Source organism: Akebia trifoliata, chromosome 1 (genome assembly GCF_017979445.1).
Source record: "Akebia trifoliata isolate Shusen 1 chromosome 1, ASM1797944v1, whole genome shotgun sequence".
Classification (NCBI taxonomy): Eukaryota; Viridiplantae; Streptophyta; class Magnoliopsida; order Ranunculales; family Lardizabalaceae; genus Akebia; species Akebia trifoliata.
In genome coordinates this window covers 7135065-7156394 of record NC_141375.1, presented here as the reverse complement: position 1 = coordinate 7156394, position 21330 = coordinate 7135065, and the positions used below count along the sequence as shown (strand labels likewise).

The following is a 21330-nucleotide window of genomic DNA, read 5'->3' as shown; positions in this document are numbered from 1 at the left end:
AAATCAAACAGACCCCAAAAAATCTTCTAAACAAAACGATATTGAAAGTGAAATTTAACTAAAAAATAGAAGAAATAGAGAATCACGCCGTAATTGCTCTCCGTAACTGCTCTTTTTTTGAGATTTTTCTGTTCGTGAGCCATTTATCGAGACTATATTGAAGAAGAGGAGAGGTTCTGATGTTAAAGAAACTTCCGATCTTCAGAGAAGAAAAAGATCATCGCCTGATTAGTCGGTTTGAGCTCCATCATGAGATAGTTATGATAGAGAAAGCCTAGAACAATTTGGGATTTTTTTTTTTGGGGGGGGGGGGAATGCGTTGGAGAAACTGACGTAGTAATTGCTGATGTGGCAAATAAATCTATAGATCTGTGATTGAAATCCTACGGTTATAAAACTCTTTCGCATAATATTCTCCCACGAACTACTGTGGAATAGCTGGCCCAGTTTGTACTCCAAACCCATACTAAAATAAACACACCCTGATATCGCCTTGTTCCACTAAGTGCCCTCTAATGTTATGGGCCAAGTAATTAATCCTGTTAGTTTTTAACTAAATTTATTAACTAGTCCCCAACCATCTCTTTTACCTTATGTAAGATTTCCAACACATTACTTCGATTTGTAACGATAAAGGGCAATAATCATCTTTTTGAAGATCTAATCTTCCACTATGAAACAGTGTCTCATTTCCTCTACAAAGGTATTATTTATCCAAAAAAAATTAAAAATCTTAACATCAAAATAATTTTCTAGAATACTTGATGCTTAAAAATGAAGTGCAACGTATTTATTGTTCACTTCGGCAAAACACAGTGGTTTCACTACGAGAATGTTATCAAGAATTCACTATACACTGCTTTCAAAATCAATCTGATATTCAAAATCTGGCTCTTGAAACTATATTAGCCACTATCATCACAAGAAATAGGATTAAACAGTGTCATTATTTTGATCTTTGCCATCTTCAATTAAATAAAATCTTAGTGTATCTATAATTACAGTATTATGTATCACAGTTTAAGCTTCTTTAATTGACTAACCTTCAAAAAATATATATATATGTAATTGTACCAGGAATAAAATCACAAATGAAGTGATCTGACACAGCTTTCGCGAACAGCTGTTGTTGATTCTATCTGTCTCCCCCTCCGAACATCCCCATCATGTCTTTGGAAGAACCCATTTGCTTCATCAAGTTTTGCAGACCACCCATGCCCCCTATTTTTGCCCCCAAGTCTCCAGTAAGCAATATGTTGTATGTATTGTATTAAATAAAAATAAATAAGATTCTATAGGCACACTAACTTTTACTTATAACACACCAATCCTTTTGAAATTAAAGGATTATGCATATGTAGATTTGTGTATTGTAAGTAAAAGATGATGTGTTAGCAGAAGCTCTCTATCAAAATATAAGGGTAATATTGAGTTATCCAAGACGGAGCTGGAATTTTGTCAATGTGGGGGCAACTAAAAATTCTTCTAGGGGCAATAGCAGAGGATCTTTTTTCTGCCGTTGTAATCAGCCACAGTAGCTTAAAATCTTTGTAATTTTTAAATTTCATGTAGGGGCAAGTGCTCCAATTGCCCCGTCTGTAGATCCGACCCTGGAGTTGCCCACTGGGTTTTGGTGAAAATCATGGTTTCGATATGATGACACACCCCTTGACTTGGACTTCTATGAGAGACTAACAAAATGACACAAATGCCCTCATATTCAACTTCTTGCAAAAGATTAATCCAACCCCGCACATCAAAAAAATATCCCAAGTCTCAAACCTTCAGGGTAAATTTTTAAAAAACCTTATCAATGTCTTCAAACTCGTCTTCAATATCTTTAACCTCCCCAAAACCCCATATTCAGGTTGAAGATGAGGGTAAAAAAATTAAATCTAGAGGGTGGTGGAGAGGATGAAGCTAACTGAACGTCTTCAACCTCTCCAAAAACCCTATCTTGAGGTTGAAGATAACGGATTTTAGGAGGGAGGAATCAAGGGCTTTTGTCAATTGGTTGAAGATGAAGGCATTTCAGTCATTTTTTGTCGGTCTCTCATGGAAGACAAAAATCAATGTCAATAGTTATCAGTTTAAAAATCGAGGCTATCTTGAATTTTCACAAAACCCTGTATGGTGTCACAAAAATAAAAGTATGACGAAAGGCAAGGAAAATAACTCCTTACGAACAATGACTCTCCAAAAGCAAAAAAAGGTAAAGAAGCGTACCCATTTGCTTCAGCATCTGTGGAGGAAGGACTTTACTCATGTTTTGTGCATTCATATTTCGAGATAATGAGCTCATATCACCCTTCTTTGGAATCTTGAGCCCCTTCATCTTGCTCCATACTTTGGCAAGGCGCTTGTACTCTTCCAACATGTCCATCACTTCTTTGATGGGTCGACCTGCACCTCGTGCTATCCGCATGATCCGAGACTCGTTCATAAGCTTTGGATTGGAACTATCCAACTCTGCAATAAAAATAAAATTGGATAGGCTCATTAGAATGTTATGAAAATAATCTCCATTTTTTTTTTTTTTTTATCGATATGAAAATAATCTCCATTTAAACTGGGAAATAGTTACATAAAGTGAAAAACAGACCTTTATAATGAGAGGAGGCGAAGTAGAAGTGGTTCAGTACCAAATTTTGAGTGGCCATAAATGCCCCCACTTTTATATTTGAACTTAATATAATCAGGTTCATTTTGGTAAAACAGCAAGAAAATTGCAACCCACGACTGTATAATCAGGTTGCTTAGTTTTCAAAATTACAAAAGAACCCTTTAATCAATATCTTAAATTACAAATAAGCCCTTTTGATACATGTGCATTTGCACATGCCACTTTCTAATTTAAAAGAAAACAAAAACCAAAAAAAAAACAATAATACCATAACTGGATATTACACTTTAAACATTATAAGGCTGAGAACATGGTTTTAAAAATTGTCTGAGACGAATGAACGAGAAAATCAATGTGATTCATCCTTACATGAACTCATGACTCATCCAAGGTTTTGAGAACCTCAGACGAGTCAATAAAACTCGGCCAAGTCAATAGGGTTCCAATATTTTTTAATGATTTAAATGATTATATTATCTAAATAAAAATATGACTTTGTGACTGAGCATCTTTGAATCTATAATTTTTAATCATATATATTTATATGAACAAAAATATATATTAATAAATAATTTTAAACTAAGTTAAATTATTTATCTCGCCCGAGATGAGATGACTTGGGCAAGTCACCTCGGTATTGATGGGGGACTAGACAAATGGAATAGAGTTTAAAACTATGGCTGAGAAAGGTGATTAAGGGACCTTCAAAGAAAAATAAAATAAAACGGTTACCAAGCATAATGAAAAGAAAAAGATAAACAGATGTATTCACAAACATTACCGTGGTCTGTCATAGAGTCCATCATCGTCATGTAACGCTTGATCTTTGCTTGACTTTCATTTTCATGACCCTTTGGCATTAATTCGGCGCTAAATCCTGGAAGCATAGAGAAAACCTATGTAGAAACAAAAGCACATAGTCCAATTAAATTGTCGGGCATTCTTTGCAAATGAAAAATCCACAAAGTGAAGCAAAAAAAAATCAGCTATATTCTGGAAGTTGAAATCCATTAAAAGTGCAACCAATTTTATACCTTCCAGTTGAACCATTTATGGCCCGTTAAGATACAAAGTAGAGAGTAACTATGGGAGAAAGTACCTTTTTAAAAAGTAGAAAGCAATTTCTTTTTAACATTTTTAAAAGTTTAGATTTTTTACTTTTTAAAGTAAACCCAAACAAGTTTTTTGACTTTTCAACTTGAAGTAACAAAAAAATATTATTTTTTTAAGTATATCCAAAAATGTCAATAACCCAAGGCTTTTCTAGTATTCAATTTTAAATTTTAAAATAAGCCCATTTCATTCTTTGGGTAGGTTAGCTGGACTTGGAACAATCTAACTAAACTATGTGTCAGAGCCCAAAGCCCATTTCTTACATTAGCTATGTTAGCTCTCCTGTCTTTGTTTTATCCCCATCATACTTACAATCATAGAATGAAAAAATAAATAAATAATAATAATACTTTATAGTCGGCTATAATAAAAACCATAACTCGTATAAATGTTATGAACTTCAGAATAAGCTTTATATTCAAATAGTATGACAATATGTGTGTGTGTGTGTGTGTGTGTGTGTGTATCCGTGTGCAGGCTGCACAAGAAAGCATTTGCCCCATTTTTGGGAGAAATACTGCTGGTCATGAAATACGGAACAGAACACAAGATTAAATTTTAGAAACAAGGAAGAAAAATGAATATAAGGTATAACATCTTGTGATACAAATGAAATTAACCTTTAAGGATAAACAAAATAACAAACCTGGCCAATAGGACCCATCTTGAGTATATTCTGAAATTGCTCATACATAATCCGTAAAGTAAAGGTCCCTTCGGTTAATTTTTGAAGAAGCTCTGGCTGCTGGTCCATAGGCACAGCTTCATGAATTTTGTCCATAAATCCAGACCAATCACCCATCCCTAATCAAGAAAACACTTGGGAGTAAATAATTGAAACAAACTTTCTTGAATATTATTAAGTACAGTCAGAAACTTTCATGAAAACATAAGTGTGCAAATACATTAAAAGGAGAAGTTAGAAGGTCACCAAAAAGACGGCTGACAAATGACTTGACATCAAAAACTTCAAACTCATTCATGTGCTCGCCGGTTCCAATGAATATGATAGGACTCTTCGTGGCAGCCACACTGCATATTAAAAGGAAAAATTGAAGCAAAACAAAGCAGAAATTTTGTATTTGTTAATATATTTTTGAAAAGCACAAAAAATGAATTAGAAATAAGAAAGGCTATAAAGAAAGCAACTATGAGTTCAATAAGACCTCCCAGATGGAAACAAAAAAAGAAAAAACTGAGAACCAAAAAAGGAGTTCTGAAACAACTAATCAACTGGTTTACGGTTTGAATTTGTTTAGAGAACTTTTCCACGTGGACAATGCAACCTCTGATGAAATTTTGAATCCCCACACAAAAGTTGTGCTGGTAAATCGTGTGTCCATGGTGTGTGTGTGTGGGTTGGTGCACACTTGATTAGGAACAAACAAAACATGGTCCATCATGACTACTAGACTTCAACCAAGGGGTTGATTCGGCAACCATTAATGGAATACAAGTAGCAATGACAGATATTTCCCAACTGTTCAAGTTTCTTCTAAAACTAGATTCCCAAAGCCTTCCATTCCATACCAAAAATTTCAGTACCAAGCAATCTTTTTTATTCTAGGAAGTACAGAAGAACAAAGTCTTGATTGCAGTGGTGTCACCACACCATTTGTCCTCCTTAACCTAATCACCCTTGTCCACTTCAAATCTGAGATTTTTGGCAGAATCTAGGTAACCATTGGTGATGCCTCTCTATGTACTACATCCATAAGGTTGACAAGGTAACCCAGTGTTGTCCCCCCCAAGGGTTCTGCTACCACATTGAACTAGAAAGATATATGGCTCAAGGAAAATCTCAAAAGCCATTTGCCAAGAATGTCAATAGTCATTCTTTTGAGACCTTCAACCAATAGACCCTCCATGACTTCTGGAGGAGCATTCGTTTAACAAGATGATATTGACAATCTTCTTCTTAGTCATTCCAAAAGAAATACTCGAGTTTTTGTTCCAAGCTATTGATAATTTCCATAAGAACGGAAACAAGGATAAATAATTCACAAGGAGAACAGATAAAATACTAGTTACGATGACCATTGTGTCCCTTTTGGAGAGATTAGTTCTATCAAATCTCTCCAAGCAGGACCTTTCTGTTTTTTTTTTTTATCCTCATTGAATCAAATCCCTATAGCCCAACTGAACCCTACCCTGCTGGCATTCAGCCAAACTGAACCCATCCATGCTGCTGTCTAGCCAATGGAACCCAAACCTGTTACTGTCCAGGCCAACTGAACCCTTCCCCATACCCTATTTCCTATCTTAAATCCTTGCCAACCCATGAACCCCAAGCTGATCCCAACCTTCCTAATACCCAACCTGCTGCACTACAGCTCCTTAGAACCTGCTGAAACTAATTTTCTAGTCTCAGATAACCTCCCATAACCCATTCCATAAAACCATATATCTTGTTGTCTCATTTAAAACAACCCATAAACCTATCCTAACCTAAAACTGTAACCCTATAACCAATTAAGTTGTGTACTGTTGGATTTATTGTGCATGATGGAGTATGCTTGTTTACATAAATTCCTATGCAATGAAAACCTTTTTCTAAACTCCATTTTGAGATTTGGCCTGGATTTATTGTGCATGATGGAATATACTTATTTACATAAATTCCTATGCAACCAAACTTTTTTGAGATTTGACCTGTTCTTTTGAAATCCTTGAAGATCAAGAGAACCCATTGGTTATTAAATTGAGACCTTAAGCGCTAGCCGAAGCTCAATCTTTCATTAGCATCCCTCCTCTTCATATTTGAGGGATCCAATTCTGTGGTATTGTGATTGCCTTTGAGTTTGATTTAATAGCATACTAGATTTTCTATCATCTTGAGATTGAATGAATGCTCATTTATGCTCTTAATTGCTTTAAATAATTTATCCTTGTTATCAGACCCATCATTCTAGGTCAAGCATCACCGTCCTGCAACATTTTAAGCAGCAAATGCCCAAGGTAAGAACTATAAGAAGGCAATAATGAGATCCTACAAAAGATACACATGAAGCATCCACCAACATTAAAAAAAATAAAACGAAAAAAAAAAACACTTACGCACTAAGAGCACCCCCTCCTTTTGCATGACCATCCATTTTGGTGACAATCACCGCGCCAACTGAAACACTTTGTTTAAATGCTTGAGCTTGATCAAATGCAGCTTGACCAATACTGCTATCCATAACAAATATAACAAGATCTGGTTTCTGAAACATTTCATGAAAAGAGAATTAGGGTTTACTAATCCACCATAAATAAATACAAATGGCCATGGGATGACAGCAAAAGTACCGTTGCTTCAGACACTTGACGCATTTCTTCAAAGAGAGCAGCTTCTTGTTTGTGGCGCCCACTTGTATCTACAATAACAAGATCACAATTTTCCTTCTTAAACCTTTCCACACCCTCCACTGCAATTTTCACAGGATCCGACTCCATATAGCTGTGTAGATGAAACACCAAAAGATAGTAAAATACAAAAGAAACACAGAATTGAAAGACCTATGTAGTTTGAACATAGACTACATCTAATTTTATAGAAAAGCAGAACTAGTTTTTTTTTTTTTTTTTTTGAAAAAGTATAATATATTGGAAAGTGGAAGAACAAAATACAAGGAGGCCAAGGCAGCCTCATTAAAACAATAAAGCGAAAGAAATTAAAACATCAATAATTACAAAGAGAGTCCCATCTAAAAACAAAGTCATCAAAGGTAATCCCCGCAAACTCTATGTGTTGTTTTGACCAGAGGTATAAAGAACCTAAGATCTCCAAGAAACCTGCATGAGAGCTTCTGATCTTACTATTGAACACCATGTTGTTTCTCTCGTTTCAAACCCCCCAAGCAATAGCTGAGGGAAGCACCGCCCACAGGAGTCTTTTTCTAGAATGGAAAGCATTATTGTCCCACTCAACTAGCAACGAGGAAAACTTACGGGGAAGGACTCAAGTAATACAGAATAAACCCAGGAAAGTAGACCAAATATATTGAGAAGATGAACAATGAATTAAAATATAATCCACAAATTCCTTGTCCCTCAAACAAAGGGGACAACAATTGGGAGTGATCCAACCCCGAACAATCAAATTATCCATCGTGAGTATTCTACCTAGAGAAGCCAACCAAACAAAAAAAGATATCTTAGAGGGGATAGATTTAGACCAAATGATGGATCCCAAGAGGGATCTCTCATCAAAGGGATTGAGGCTCTCATAGAAGGACTTGACAGAGAATTTCGAATCCTTTGCCCACTTCCATTCCCACCTATCCTGTTCGTTATCGTTGAGGTGAACTGACTGCAGAAAATCAAGGAAAGATATCACCTCGTTTAGCTCCCAATTATTAAAGTTTCTCTTGAACCCCAAATCCCATATGGGACTGAAATCGTTGCGGATCGAACACTGCTGGATTGAGCGATTCTTTTTAATAGACAAACGTACAATGATGGAAATTGAGTTGCCAGAGGCGATATACCGCACCAACTATCCTCCCAGAATCTGATTATGTCCCCCATCCCCACTTTGAAACTAATACCTTTCTCGAAATCCTTACACAATTTAAGGACCCCTTTCCAAATACTACACTTATAAGACTCCTTCACCTCACCACTATACCAACCTAGCCTTCTTTCCCCATACTTAACCATGATGACCTTTCTCCAAAGGCTCCCCCTTTCCTCCCCGAACCGCCAAAGCCATTTACCTAAAAGCGCTCTGTTGGCTAATCTAAGCTCCCTAATCCCCAATCCCCCATTCTTATTGGGTCTACACAACACCTTCCATCTGACTAGTTGATACTTCCTCTTACCACTCTTATCGTTCCACAAAAAGTTTCTCTTGAGCCTTTCCAATCTAATTTCTACGGACCTAGGAAGCATGAACAGGGAGAAAAAGTAAACTGGGATACTTGTCAATGTGTTTTTAATCAAAGTTACTTTCCCTCCCTTCGAGAGATACCTAGCTTTCCACGTGCTCAACATTTTCTCCAATCTCTCAATCACACCATCCCAAATTTTGGTACTATTATAGGGAGCTCCCAACGATAAACCCAAATAAGTCGTGGATAAAGTATCATGCCCACAACCCAAAGTTACAGCCATCAAATGAATATCAACCATCTCTCCTACCCCAAAAAGCTTACTTTTTTGCAAATTAATATGTAATCCTGACATAACCTCAAAATAGCACAATAAAACGCGGAGGACCCTCACCTGATCCCTTAAATGCTCCAAAAAAACTAGTGTATCATCCGCAAATTGAAGATGAGAGATCAGTGGTCCGTCATTCACTCTAAACCCCGAGAGCTTATCTAAATCGACCGCTCTTCTAAATAAACTTCCCAGGGCTTCAACTATAATAAGAAACAAAAACGGAGATAAAGGGTCCCCTTGCCTCAACCCTCTAGAACTTCTGAAAAGACCCGCCGGACTCCCGTTAACAAGAATCGAATAAGACACTGTCGTAACACATTTCATAATCCAACTTATCCACTTTGTTCCAAAACCCATCACTCCCATCATGTATTCTAAGAAATCTCAATTCACGTGATCAGAAGCCTTTTGCAAGTCAATTTTCCCTATCAACCCCTTCTTCTTATTCTTAATCCTAGAATCAAGACATTCATTTGCCACCAAAACACCATCAAGGATTTGTCTTCCCCTAATAAAGGCACCTTGCTCCTCATCTATGAGACTAGGGAGAACTGTTTTCAACCGCGAGGCTAGCACTTTAGATATAATCTTATACACCGAGCTCACCAAACTAATGGGTCTAAAGTCTCCCAGCTTATCTGCCCCAGCTCTTTTAAAGGCCACAAATGTGCTGTTGAGGCTATAGTCCAAACACTTCTTATCTTGCAACTCCTTAATAACTTCCATGAAATCTTGCGAGACTATCTCCCAACAGTGTTTAAAGAATTCCATGGTAAAACCATCTGGCCCCGACACCTTATCCCCGCTCATCGAAAAGAGCACTGATTTGACCTCTTCCTCCCTTATTTGTCTTTCCAACCACACCCTATCCTCTTGATTCAAAGACTTGAAATCTAAATTATCCGGTCGCGGTCTTAAAGGTTCCTTTTCCTTGTACAGATCTTTGTAAAATTCCACCACCCCTTTCCTAATTTCCTCCTCTCCTTCGACCATGATATCCTCGATGTAGAGTTTGTCCAGTTGATTACTTCTTCTATGGAAGTTAGCCACTTTCTGAAAAAATTTTGTGTTATTATCCCCTTCTTTTAGCCATTTGACTCTCGATTTTTGTCTCCAACTAATCTCCTCCATGAGCGCAATTATTTGGAATTCCCACTTCAACTCCATTCTTTGGCTTCTCTCATCCACAGTCAGAGTCCTTTCTTCCTCCTTCTTGTCCAGAGTTTCAATGTCTATCAAGATCTCCTTTTTTTTCACATCAATTCTCCCCAGTACTTCTTTATTCCATACCTTTAATTTTTCTTTCAGAAATTTAAGCTTCATCTTGAACACACAACCTAGATTACCCAAAGAAGGGCCATCGTTCCACCACTTCCTGAAGAGATCTACGAAATTGGGTTGGACCAACCACATATTTTCAAATCTGAATGGGAAAGGGTATTGTCTAGGGTGTCCTGCTTCCAACAATATGGGTGTATGATCAAAAGATCAGACTAGGGCTTGCCGATTGAATCACATTTTGAAACCGATCCTCCTACGCATTATCAATCAAAAACCTGTCTATTCTGGACATCCTAGAATTACTCTGGTTGTTGGTCCACGTGAAACGTCTACCCAGGAGAGGGAAATCCATTAGGCAATGTCTACCTATAAAGTCATTAAAGTTTCTCATACCCTTAGATATATTTGAGTCCCTGTTCTTCTCGTGGGTAAATCTGACAACATTAAAATCCCCACCTAAGACCCAAGGTTTCTCCCAATAACCAGCTACATCCTCCAGCTCTTCCCAAAATTGCATTCTCTTAGTTTTAGTTTTCAAAACTAAAACTCCCATTTACACATATCATGGACTCTAGAGCTACCAAAAAAAAAAAAAAATTGTTAAGTACAAATTTATTGATAGGGAAACAACATACAAGAGAAACTTACAAGGCAGTCAAGATGACCAACCTAGAAAAAAAACCCCTAACTAGCAAATAAAACTCCTAGCATAAAACAAAGTCTTCAAAGAAGACCCCCCTAAAAGTCTAGAGCAACAAAAAAAATTTGCAACATCGATTATGTTACATAGGAACTAAGACCAATTTAGTGGTAAGATTAATGGTGGTACAGTAGAGTGACGAACCTAGGAAGCAGAGTATCAATCATTTTGCAATCAAAAAGGTAAGTGCATTGATAAATATTAAACTGCTCTAGAAACTTTCAAATTCAAATATAATGTAATGGTATGACTAGATCCGAAAAAGCTTTCCGCCTTTCATGATTCCATAGAATTTTTTGATTCTTCATTCATGAACCATTTTATATTTGAATTTGAATTTTATATTCTATCTAATAGAATTTAAAGAATAAATAGAATATTATAATGAAGTGAAGTATAGGATCCCTTCAGGGAGGGAATTGTCCGACAAAAAAAGGGTAAACTCCATTCTTCAACTTTGACTCATTGATTCACGCATTGTTAAGATGAGATATGCCTATTTTTCTCTCACACTAAGCCAGGAAATTAAGAAACGATAGAAAGTTCTTTTTTTAGAGTTTGGTTCAGCGTACGAGTCGAATCTCTTCATCACATGATTCGAGGAAATATCAACTATCTTGGAAGCCTAAATAAAGGAACCTATAAACAAGGTTTAAAATCTTGTCTCAAGGCAATGTCTCGGTTAGAAGAAAAACTGAGATTGTACACCCCAAAACCTAACACGCATCCCCATGATTAAGTATTAGAAGTTTGTGGTATTTTATGTTTATCACTATCTGGGAAATATGCCACACCTCAAATTCTAGTGCTTAATCATGGGGGTCTGTGTTAATATTTTAGGATGTGACAGAGATTGTCTCAACTGAGCCATTCCTGGACACTGAAAAAATCCAAAACCTTCTAAAATATTCAATGCTTTGGGGTCAAATTTTTGTTCCGGTCTTGGCCAAAACACTCTGAAATGAATGAAACCCTAAACCATACTATAACTTCAAGCAGTTTCATTACAATTCAAAGTGAAGGAGTGAAATCCCCAAACAAAATGAAGGAACAGACCTTGTGGAATGATACATTTCTACAATCCCATAATTAGTGTTTTGAACCATAAGCATTCCAGAGCTTCAAGCTAGAAGGTAATCACATAAATTTTAAATCAACAATCATTGACATGTTGGCACAAAACTCAAAATGTCCAACCTGCATCAGCCTCACAATCTGATGACCATTGCTTATGCTGCAATTAGCAGATTATGGTTTGTAAAGTAGAAATTCAAACTCTACAGATTATAGAGAAACATATCAACCCAATCAAGTCTCAAACTTTGAACCTAAGATACCTACATATTGACAACAATACGTATAAACGGAAACTGGGACATGAATCCTCATTTTCCAAATCCAGAGCATGGATTCATATATAGGTATGCTATCCAAAATCTTGAAATTTCAAAGTTTCCTACAGTAAAACATGCAATAATATACTGTTGACACATTCTTCTTAACAAGACAAATAAAGAAAATTGTTGGAATGAAAAAATAAATAATAGTACACTAAGAAATGATGGAACTATAGCATACAAATGAATCCAAGCAGTACGGAATCATATATTGTGGGTATGGGCATGTTAGACATATTGGAGTTGTAACACTGTGAAAATTTATTGCGTATATCGAGGAATTAAGTCAACTATATTGACCTATTTTCCTATTAAGTAAGGATTTGGTAGGAGAATTTAACAAATGAAATATACAATTCGAGGAACCTTACCATTATTATGATCGGAGAATTAGAATATTTAGTCAAAGTAGATAAAACTCATTTATAGGAAGTTCTTTTAGTCAAATGGACGTTACCGTTGAATTCAAAAGCATCGAAAACATAGTTTATACTGTCAACATGCTTAAATTCAAATTTATTAGGATAAGTTACAAAAATATTAATTTTATAAAGAGAGCTTAGAGCTTAAAGGGTATTTTCGTCAATAGAGGAAAATCGGTAAGGAATTTCAAAAATTGGAGATACACAGTTCGAATCGGTTCAATGTAACAAATATAACGGAGAAAAGAAAAATATAGGGAAAAAAATAATATTATTATTTTTTATATTATTAAAATATTAAAATATTAAAAGAAATTATTTTCATAAAATTGGGTTTAAGTGTAATTATTTATATAAGAAGGATTGATTTAAAATTATTGAAGTATTAAAGGGGTGAGGTGCAATTAATATAAATATAAATATTATTATATTATATTATATATTATGTGTTATTATATTATTATATTATACAATAAAATATTATAATGTATTATAAGTTATAAATGTGTTAACAGATTAGATACCCAGGTGTATTCATTTAATATATTATATTATATTATATTATTATATATTATAATATAAATTGATGTTCATTCATACTGCGAGAGAAACAGAAATTAGAGACGAGTGGATTTTGGTAGTGGGTTCGTGTACGTTACCTATGATCGAGATTTAAACGTGTTTCGAATGTGAATTAAGATCCGACAATAAAGAACAAAATATCCACGACGTCGAGATTTACTTAATCACCGGAAGATTTTGTCAAATTGCCGAGGAAATTAACTAGAAAAATCATTTTAATGTCGTAAGAACACGTAAAACCCAACTGCGAAGGTAGGAAACTTATAATTTCGAATTCATAGTATAGTTTTCAATGAAATATGTTTTATTTCAATTTTGATAATTAGTTTCAAATTTATTATGATTTAAATTTAAAATTGATGAATCGAATTGTAGAATACTTCGTTTTATATATTTTCTTTGATATTTTAATATTGTGAAATAAAATTAATGAATTTGGATGAATGTAAGTAGAAAATCAATTTGAAATAAATTGATTTTCATTGTAATTTTCGTAAAGTGTTCATTTTAAAAACTGTTAAAGACGCCCCATTTTGAAAATGTATTTTCATTGGGTGATAATCTATTAAAAAAAATGTTTAAGTTTAAAATAAAATCGAGAATGAAAGTCTCGATTATTTAGAATCGAAAATGGGATTCTCGATTGATTGAAATCGAAAATGAGATTCTCGATTGGTTGAAATCGAAAATAGGATTCTCGGCTGTATGTGCTTGTGTTGAAGAATTTCCAGGATTATAGTGTTTTTGAACATTGTATAATAGAGCATATGATGCAATTAGGATAGTAACCGTAAGACAGTGTATAATCAACTTTATATTGATATATGTTTATAATTCTAGAATATCTAGAAAGGTCATAACACTTGCAAATTTATATTATTTATTTCAAAGGGATAACGAATGCCTAGAAGATTAATCGGTAGCTCTTTCCGAAAGCAACCAATTAACTTAGAATAATAGGAGTTTGAAATTCTTTTCGGTAGTGTGGGATTCCACTTAAGAATATCCTTGTACCTACTATTCGGAAAATTCTTATCTTATCTTTATTGGAAAAAAAATTGTACTGTAAAGATGATTTGTAAATGACTAAATTAATTGAGAACACATGCATATCACAGAGGTACGATGAATCTGACTAGTCAAATGATCATTTACAGTCTATAGTAATCTAACGATTGATCTCTGTTAAGGATCAACAGCCAACCTGAGCCGAAGAACACGGTCAACCAATTATGGTAAATTGCCAAATCGACCATAAAATCAAAAACTAACAGTGAGTTCTACATTGGTTATGTATCCAAGCGTCAATATACAAATCGATACTTTTGTATAGGTCATGTACCTCATCATTCTTATCAAATACATCACCAAGATTAATATTCTTATAACATATTTATGTTTCTTTTGTTTTATTATGAGATAGAGATATTTCATTACCGTTCTATTAAATACTAGCATGTTTCGAGTGTTACTCGTTTTTATTTACTTAATTAAAAATCAGCATTACATGCAATAAATTAGCTTGTTTATCCATTCATATTAGGACTATTAATTTGAAATGTGAGTTTACTATTGAGTAACTTCCCTGTTACTCACCCTACCAACAAAACGTTACAGATATCTTAGCTATCGAGATGTCTATTCATGATGGATAACATTATATAGAGGGATTGTAAGATCAGGATGATAAACACTATTTCTTTTATATGTGAGTTGAGATTGGAATTTAATAAAACTATTTTGTATACTTTTGACTTCCTTGTCTATATTAGCATCACGTATGTCATGTCTTCTTGTACGTATATGTCTAGATAATGAGAATTAGTGTTTATGATGTGGATATTTGTCGATCGATATGGGATGTATAGTTGATGTATGTACACTTTCGGATTGTAATTATAATTATATTTTTTTTAATGATATATACTCGATATGATATAGTGGTTGGAATGCAGCTGGAAATATGGATTTTGATTATATAAGTATTTTTCTACAGGTGAAAATTCTTCATAAGTCCAACTTTTAGGAGAAACTCTATCGAAATTATTTGGAAGAAATTCACATCATATTTAAGATTCGAAGATCTTGGTTTTGATTTTTTTTTTTTTCTTTTCGCTTCACCCTCAAGATTTAAGAAAATCTAGATCCTAAATCAGGGGCGTGACAAGATCATAACTTCAGACAACTGACTAACTCAATAGGAATCATATAAATCATTTGAAAGCTTTCTCAATATTCCATATAATGTGGGGCCAGAATAAAGAATATCATAATCACAGGAAGCAAAAAATAGCAAAGAAAAATCTAGGAAATATTACCTTCCGTAAAATGGGATCTTAGCTTTTGTGGCATTCTGCTTCAACTGATCAAAAGCACCTGCTCTAAATGTATCTGCACAAACTAAAGCAGGTTTCCAACCCTTCTTTTGATGATAATATGCATACTTTGTGCATGTTGTGGTTTTCCCAGAACCTGAATATTTTAGATTAACAAGAGCATGCAACCATTAGGACCAATAAAGAAGAAAAAACCAATCAACCAATAATATAATGCATGCACAAAGGTACATCCCACTTCTTAGCACAGAACTGACTAATAAATGAAATTTTTTTGGGAATTACAAATAGGACTAAGACAAGATAGAATAATGATAACATTTTTTGCAATTCAAATCAAAATTACCATACCCTGTAAACCAACAAACATAACAACACTTGTTTTCCCTTTCTTTGGAGTAAACGAAGGCTTCCCAGGGTCCAAAATTTTGCAGAGCTCATTGAATATAGCCTGAAAGCAAACAACGCTATTTTACAAAACTATAACAATATAAATGAGAAGAAAAGTAGAACGCAAGATGATTCCTGGTGTTAGGAACAGACAATAATTTAGAAATAGAACTAGCAAAAGATCAATCTTCAAGATAAACCAGACGCTTCTACATAACAATCCAATCAATGCTAGAATAATCATTGTAGGGAAAAAAATCATAGTAAATTCATTGAACCGAAGTGACCAACGAAAGATATAATGCCCCAAAACCAACCTCCTAAATCAAAGAAATAAAACAAACCCTCCCCCATCCACAAGAGATCCCCACTATACAAGAACAAGATGAGGAGGGGAGAAATAGTGGGGAGCTCCTTCACTACGTACATAAAAGATAAAATTCTAAAAGCCTATGTCAGGCCATAAGCCCATAAATTTTTTTTTTGATCGATGCCATAAGCCCATAATAATAACCACAAAATCGTCAAAATAAAAACCTTACAAACATTCAAAAAAAAGGCCCAATAAAAGACAACTTGGTCTTCATAACAATTGGCCCCACATCCTCTTCTGCCCCTTCAAAAGTATGTTGTTGTTTTTTTCTATCCGAAGAGCTCAACACAAAACAAAAGATAGCATCCTCTATACAACATGACCATGCAAAATAGGGTGTAAGTAAACAATCTCAGACCAAGTAAAGCATACTACTAACTTAGTAGTAATTAGGATAGGTCAGCACGCATCAAAGAGCTTAAAGGTATTTAGCATCTCCTTCAAAACAGTAATGTAGAAGCAAATAATGTAAGGACTAACCAATTCATTTGGACTAACACAGAAAACCAAAATAGTTCTCTTCCTACTAATTAGATGGTCTATCCCCAATATTTTATCTAGGATAGTTGCCCAAACAAATGCTTTCAAAGGCATTGAAAGCTTTTACATACTCAGATTGTTTTTCTCCCACTAGTTTTTATTTCTTATCTATATCAATTTATCTAGTTAAGCCAAACCTATGTCTCTGCTTCTCTTCCTAGTACTGGGAAGTATTCTGTTTTTAGGCTAAATGGTTATTAAACACAATTTGGCAATTAAACTTTTGATGGTGAATTGTCATTACTCACTTTTCTTTTCTTTTTTTGAGTTTTTCATGACTTTTCTCGTTTATTAGAATTTTTGTTGTTTATTTATGTGTATTTAAATGTTAATGGAAAAAAATGCATGTGCCTAATGTCAATCAGGCTCCTTACAGACAAGCTCCCACCTAATAGTATTGACTCCCCATTCAACCTAATAATAAGGCTAGCAACAACATCCAAATCACAATCATCTAGCTACTACCCAAATACCACAAGCCACTATCCCCATCTCAAATAACATGATCCTTCATTTTATATCCATTTTGACAAAGAATCATTCCTTTTTTAACTTCTCAACAAAAATATCAAACCTAAACACACTTTATCTGCCATATTTACCTTGGATATAATGCAATTGAAGGTTGCCATTATCTTGTGAACTTATTATCATTGAGAATTTTTTATTTTTTCTAGAAATTTTATTTACACGCCACAATACTCTTAAGGGCCCTCAAAGATCTTTAAAAGTTTTGATTTTAAGGGCACCCCACGAACTAGCCCCTCTCTACATTCATTCTCCATCTACAATACATTGTCTTCTCCAATGAAACATTAGAAATTTCAGATCTCTACACCAATTATCGGAACTAGAATACTTCATAACTAAAATCAACATGTATTAGCATGTTCTGTCGTTAAGACATTTCAGCGAATACTTCATGTGCTTAAAGAACATCATGATAAGTAGTAAAAAAATGAAAACGAATAATTGAGAAATCACAACATTTTAGTCGTTCAAACATTTCATCAAACTCTTGATGTGCAAAAGTGTTCAAAGTAAAACCAATCAATAAATCTGAATAACAACTCATAAATCTAAAAACAAAATTAACCAAATAAATCCAAATTAAAGAAAATTTCTTACTACTACAAAGGATTTCTATAAGAATTTGATGGTTATCTTCACTATGAATAAAACTCGATAATATTCACGCCCAAACGAAGAATCTATGAGCAGAAACACCACAATTCTTACACCTTTTCAAAACCTGCTCAACCAAATGTGTAGAAATCTTTGTGGAAAAATAATGGAAGACTGATTCTAGATCTTGATAAGGGTTAGGAAATCGCTAAAAACACGACAAATCAAATTCTAATTGAAATAGCTAGATTCAATGGAGTAGGAGTCACAAGAATCGCTGCAACTATTTCAAATGAGAAGATACAGTAGTTCAAAGTTAAAATTTTAAAAGTTATTTAGAGATTTTTGTTGGAGTGCCCTTAAACACGAGTGTCCTAAAAAAATTTTAATTCTTAGATGTGCCCCAAAAAATTGGAGAGCCCTTAAGAGTATTGTGCCGTGTCTATTAAATTTCCTCGATTTAAAATTTTAAACCATAAAACAGAACCTAGAATATGTTGTTGATTTTTTTTCTTTTTTCTTTTTTATCAATCTTATCACTTATCGTGTGTATTTTTATATTACATCTTGTTATGATTGCACTGTTGTTAAGTATTAACCATTTCGATAGGCATCGATGAGAGATTTAAGAAAGTTTATGAATCATGTATAGTTTTTGTTATAAAGTCTATAAACAATTTTTAATTTTGTTATGTCGTGCCTCAAATTGATAGCGAGTGAAGCATTTTATCTGATTCTAGTGTTTAAAAACTTTTGTGCCATCTCAAGTGACAACATTCTGCGCATAATGGCTTAGGACCAAATTCCAAACCTTAGTTGTAAGAATTTTCTACCCTAGTTGTGCTTCAGCTCCCTCTTCCATTTCCATTTCCTAAAATAATTTTATTAAAATTGAATTGTCTCCTCTCACCCTTGGTCCTTGTCCAACTTCATGCAAAGACCCTTCGTTGTCACTGTAACAAGTATTGGCCCCATTTGGCTCCCTACCCCACTAAAAAGTTCTACACAATCCCTGCCTTGTTTGTTGCAAGCTACGCTCAATGGTATTGTTGTCTCTAGGGCCCTGGAGTTTAGCCATTGATGGTAGAAAGGGTTAATGGCAGTTTCAAGATTTCTCCATTTTGTGCTAGTTTCCCATTCAAGAACATAGTGATTGGGGCCTTTTATTGGAGCCTACTACTAGAACAGTGACACTAGGAAAGATTTCTCTCATGTTGCTTCTACTTATTGACAAGAGGACACATGTAGTTTCTTGAAGATATGACCATTCTTGCTCTTGACCTCTTCTAGCAATGTCTTCTCCAACTATGTAACTCCATTTACGATTATAGTGCTTCTGAGCCCAAAATCATGATATTTTTTTGTGATACAAACAGTATCTTCCTTGGCACAATCGAGGCTATTTGACGAAAAAAAATGTATGCTCGACGATCATAGAGATCAAATGACTCATAATCTAGCAAATACCTTTCTCGTTTATATCTTTGCTCCTTCAATCCCCTTAGTTTCTCAACGACAAAACCTTTTAAAAAAAAGAAAAAATTTATGAAAACACCACAACGCTTTAAGGCCTTCCAATTTTTTGAGGCATATCTAAGAATTAGAAACAAAATTTAAGTCACTCCATGTCTAAGGACCCTATAACAAAAACCTCTCATTACTTTTAAAATTATAACATTGAACTACAGTACCTTCTCATTTGAAACAGTTTCAACAATTCTTGCAATTCCGACTTCATTCAATCCAACGATTTTGCCTAGAATCATGTCTATCGATTCTTAGCGATTTCCTTAATCCTCATCAAGATTTAAAAATCAGCCTTCCCTTATTTCTCCACAAAGATTTCTATAAATGTGGTCGAGTAGGTTTTGAAAAGGTGTAAGAATCTTGGTGTTTTTACTGATAAATTCTTCCTTTAGGCGTAGAGATTATCGAGTTTTATTCACAATAAAGATAACCATCAAATTCTTGTAGAAATCCTCCTTAGAGGTAAGCATTTCTTTAATTTTGGCTTATTTGGTTAATTTGATTTTCAGATTTATTGATTGGTTTATGATTTCTCAATTATTCGTTCTCATTTTTTTGCTACTTGTTGTAATGTCCCTTAAGCACATGAAGTATTCCTTAAAATGTCTCAATGACCGAACATGCCAATAAATTTTAATTTTAATTACGAGGTATTCCAGTTCCGATTACAGGTGTTGAGCCTTGAAATTTCCGGGTGTTGGCTCACATGATAGGACAATGTAATGTAGATGGAGAAGGGATGTAAAGAGAGGGTGTGGGGTGCCTTAAAATCAAAACTTTCAAGGTTTTTCTTATAACTTTGGAGGGCCTTAGAGTATTGCAGCCAGTCAATAAAATTTCCCTTGAACCTGCCATATCTAAATTAATTCGATTTAATTCTTCAGTTCTATTGAATGGGGAAACAAATATAAAAGTTTCAATTACAACTTGCGTAACACAGATACCTCGCTCAAATTCCCGAACACGAAAAACAGAAATCAACAATTTATATAACAAGAAATCATATTTGGGGCACAATTTTCTCTAAATTGTGGTAATAAAGACAGACTATATGTTTTCTAGAGATCATAGAGCTTACTTGTTGGATGATCTTGCGCTTATTATGACCAGCGGCGAGTTCTTCGAGATTGACAATCTTCTTAATGTTAGTCTGCATGTCTCGAACCATCTTGAATTGCACATCGGACTGTAGAAGAGCTCGAGTGATCTCGTTCAAGCATTCGTTGAGGACCTTCTCGTCGATTATGGTCGAATTGCTCATCTGCTGAATAGCGCGGGAGATGCTCCCGCCTAATTCAGCCAACACCATTTTTACTAATCAACGAAGATCAACCAACACTACAATTTGATTTGCAAAGACAGAGAGAGATCGAGACTTCTAGGGTTTGAGTCAGAGATTTCTAGGGTTTGAGTCAGAGATGGTTCTCTCTCTACACAAATTGGGGAAGGAGCGAATCTGTGTATTAAGCATGCGTTTGTTTCAATTCTCGGTTTCCGATCTAGTGTAGGTCACGGACAATATCAGGTTATCTCGAACGAGTCATCTGGGTTTACGACTAGATAAACGAGTTCATCAGCTATTACACCTCATTAGGGTGCAACTTGATTCGGTTCAAATCGAGAACCGAACCAATCCATGACTTTTGGATTAAGGTGGTTCGCTTTTTACTATGTACGGTTTGATTTTGGATTAAAGAAAATAAGAACCGGTGGATTTGGTTCGGTCTTCGATTCAAAGTTTATAAATAATCGAACCAAAATTCTATTTAAAAA

The 21330-nt window shown here is 34.6% G+C and overlaps 1 protein-coding gene across 1 annotated transcript; it reads right to left on the bottom strand.

Moving 5' to 3' along the window:
• Positions 1 to 888: 888 nt before the first annotated feature.
• On the bottom strand, positions 889 to 21074 carry LOC147410584 (signal recognition particle subunit SRP54 2-like). Its single transcript, XM_086437130.1, has 10 exons — positions 20636 to 21074; positions 15954 to 16053; positions 15585 to 15738; positions 7028 to 7178; positions 6794 to 6942; positions 4668 to 4768; positions 4383 to 4540; positions 3405 to 3519; positions 2227 to 2469; positions 889 to 1221 (listed from the first exon to the last, which is right to left on the bottom strand). Exons 1-10 carry the CDS (start codon positions 20864 to 20866, stop codon positions 1136 to 1138), a joined length of 1488 nt encoding a protein of 495 aa, XP_086293256.1. The 5' UTR covers positions 20867 to 21074; the 3' UTR covers positions 889 to 1135.
• Positions 21075 to 21330: the final 256 nt, after the last annotated feature.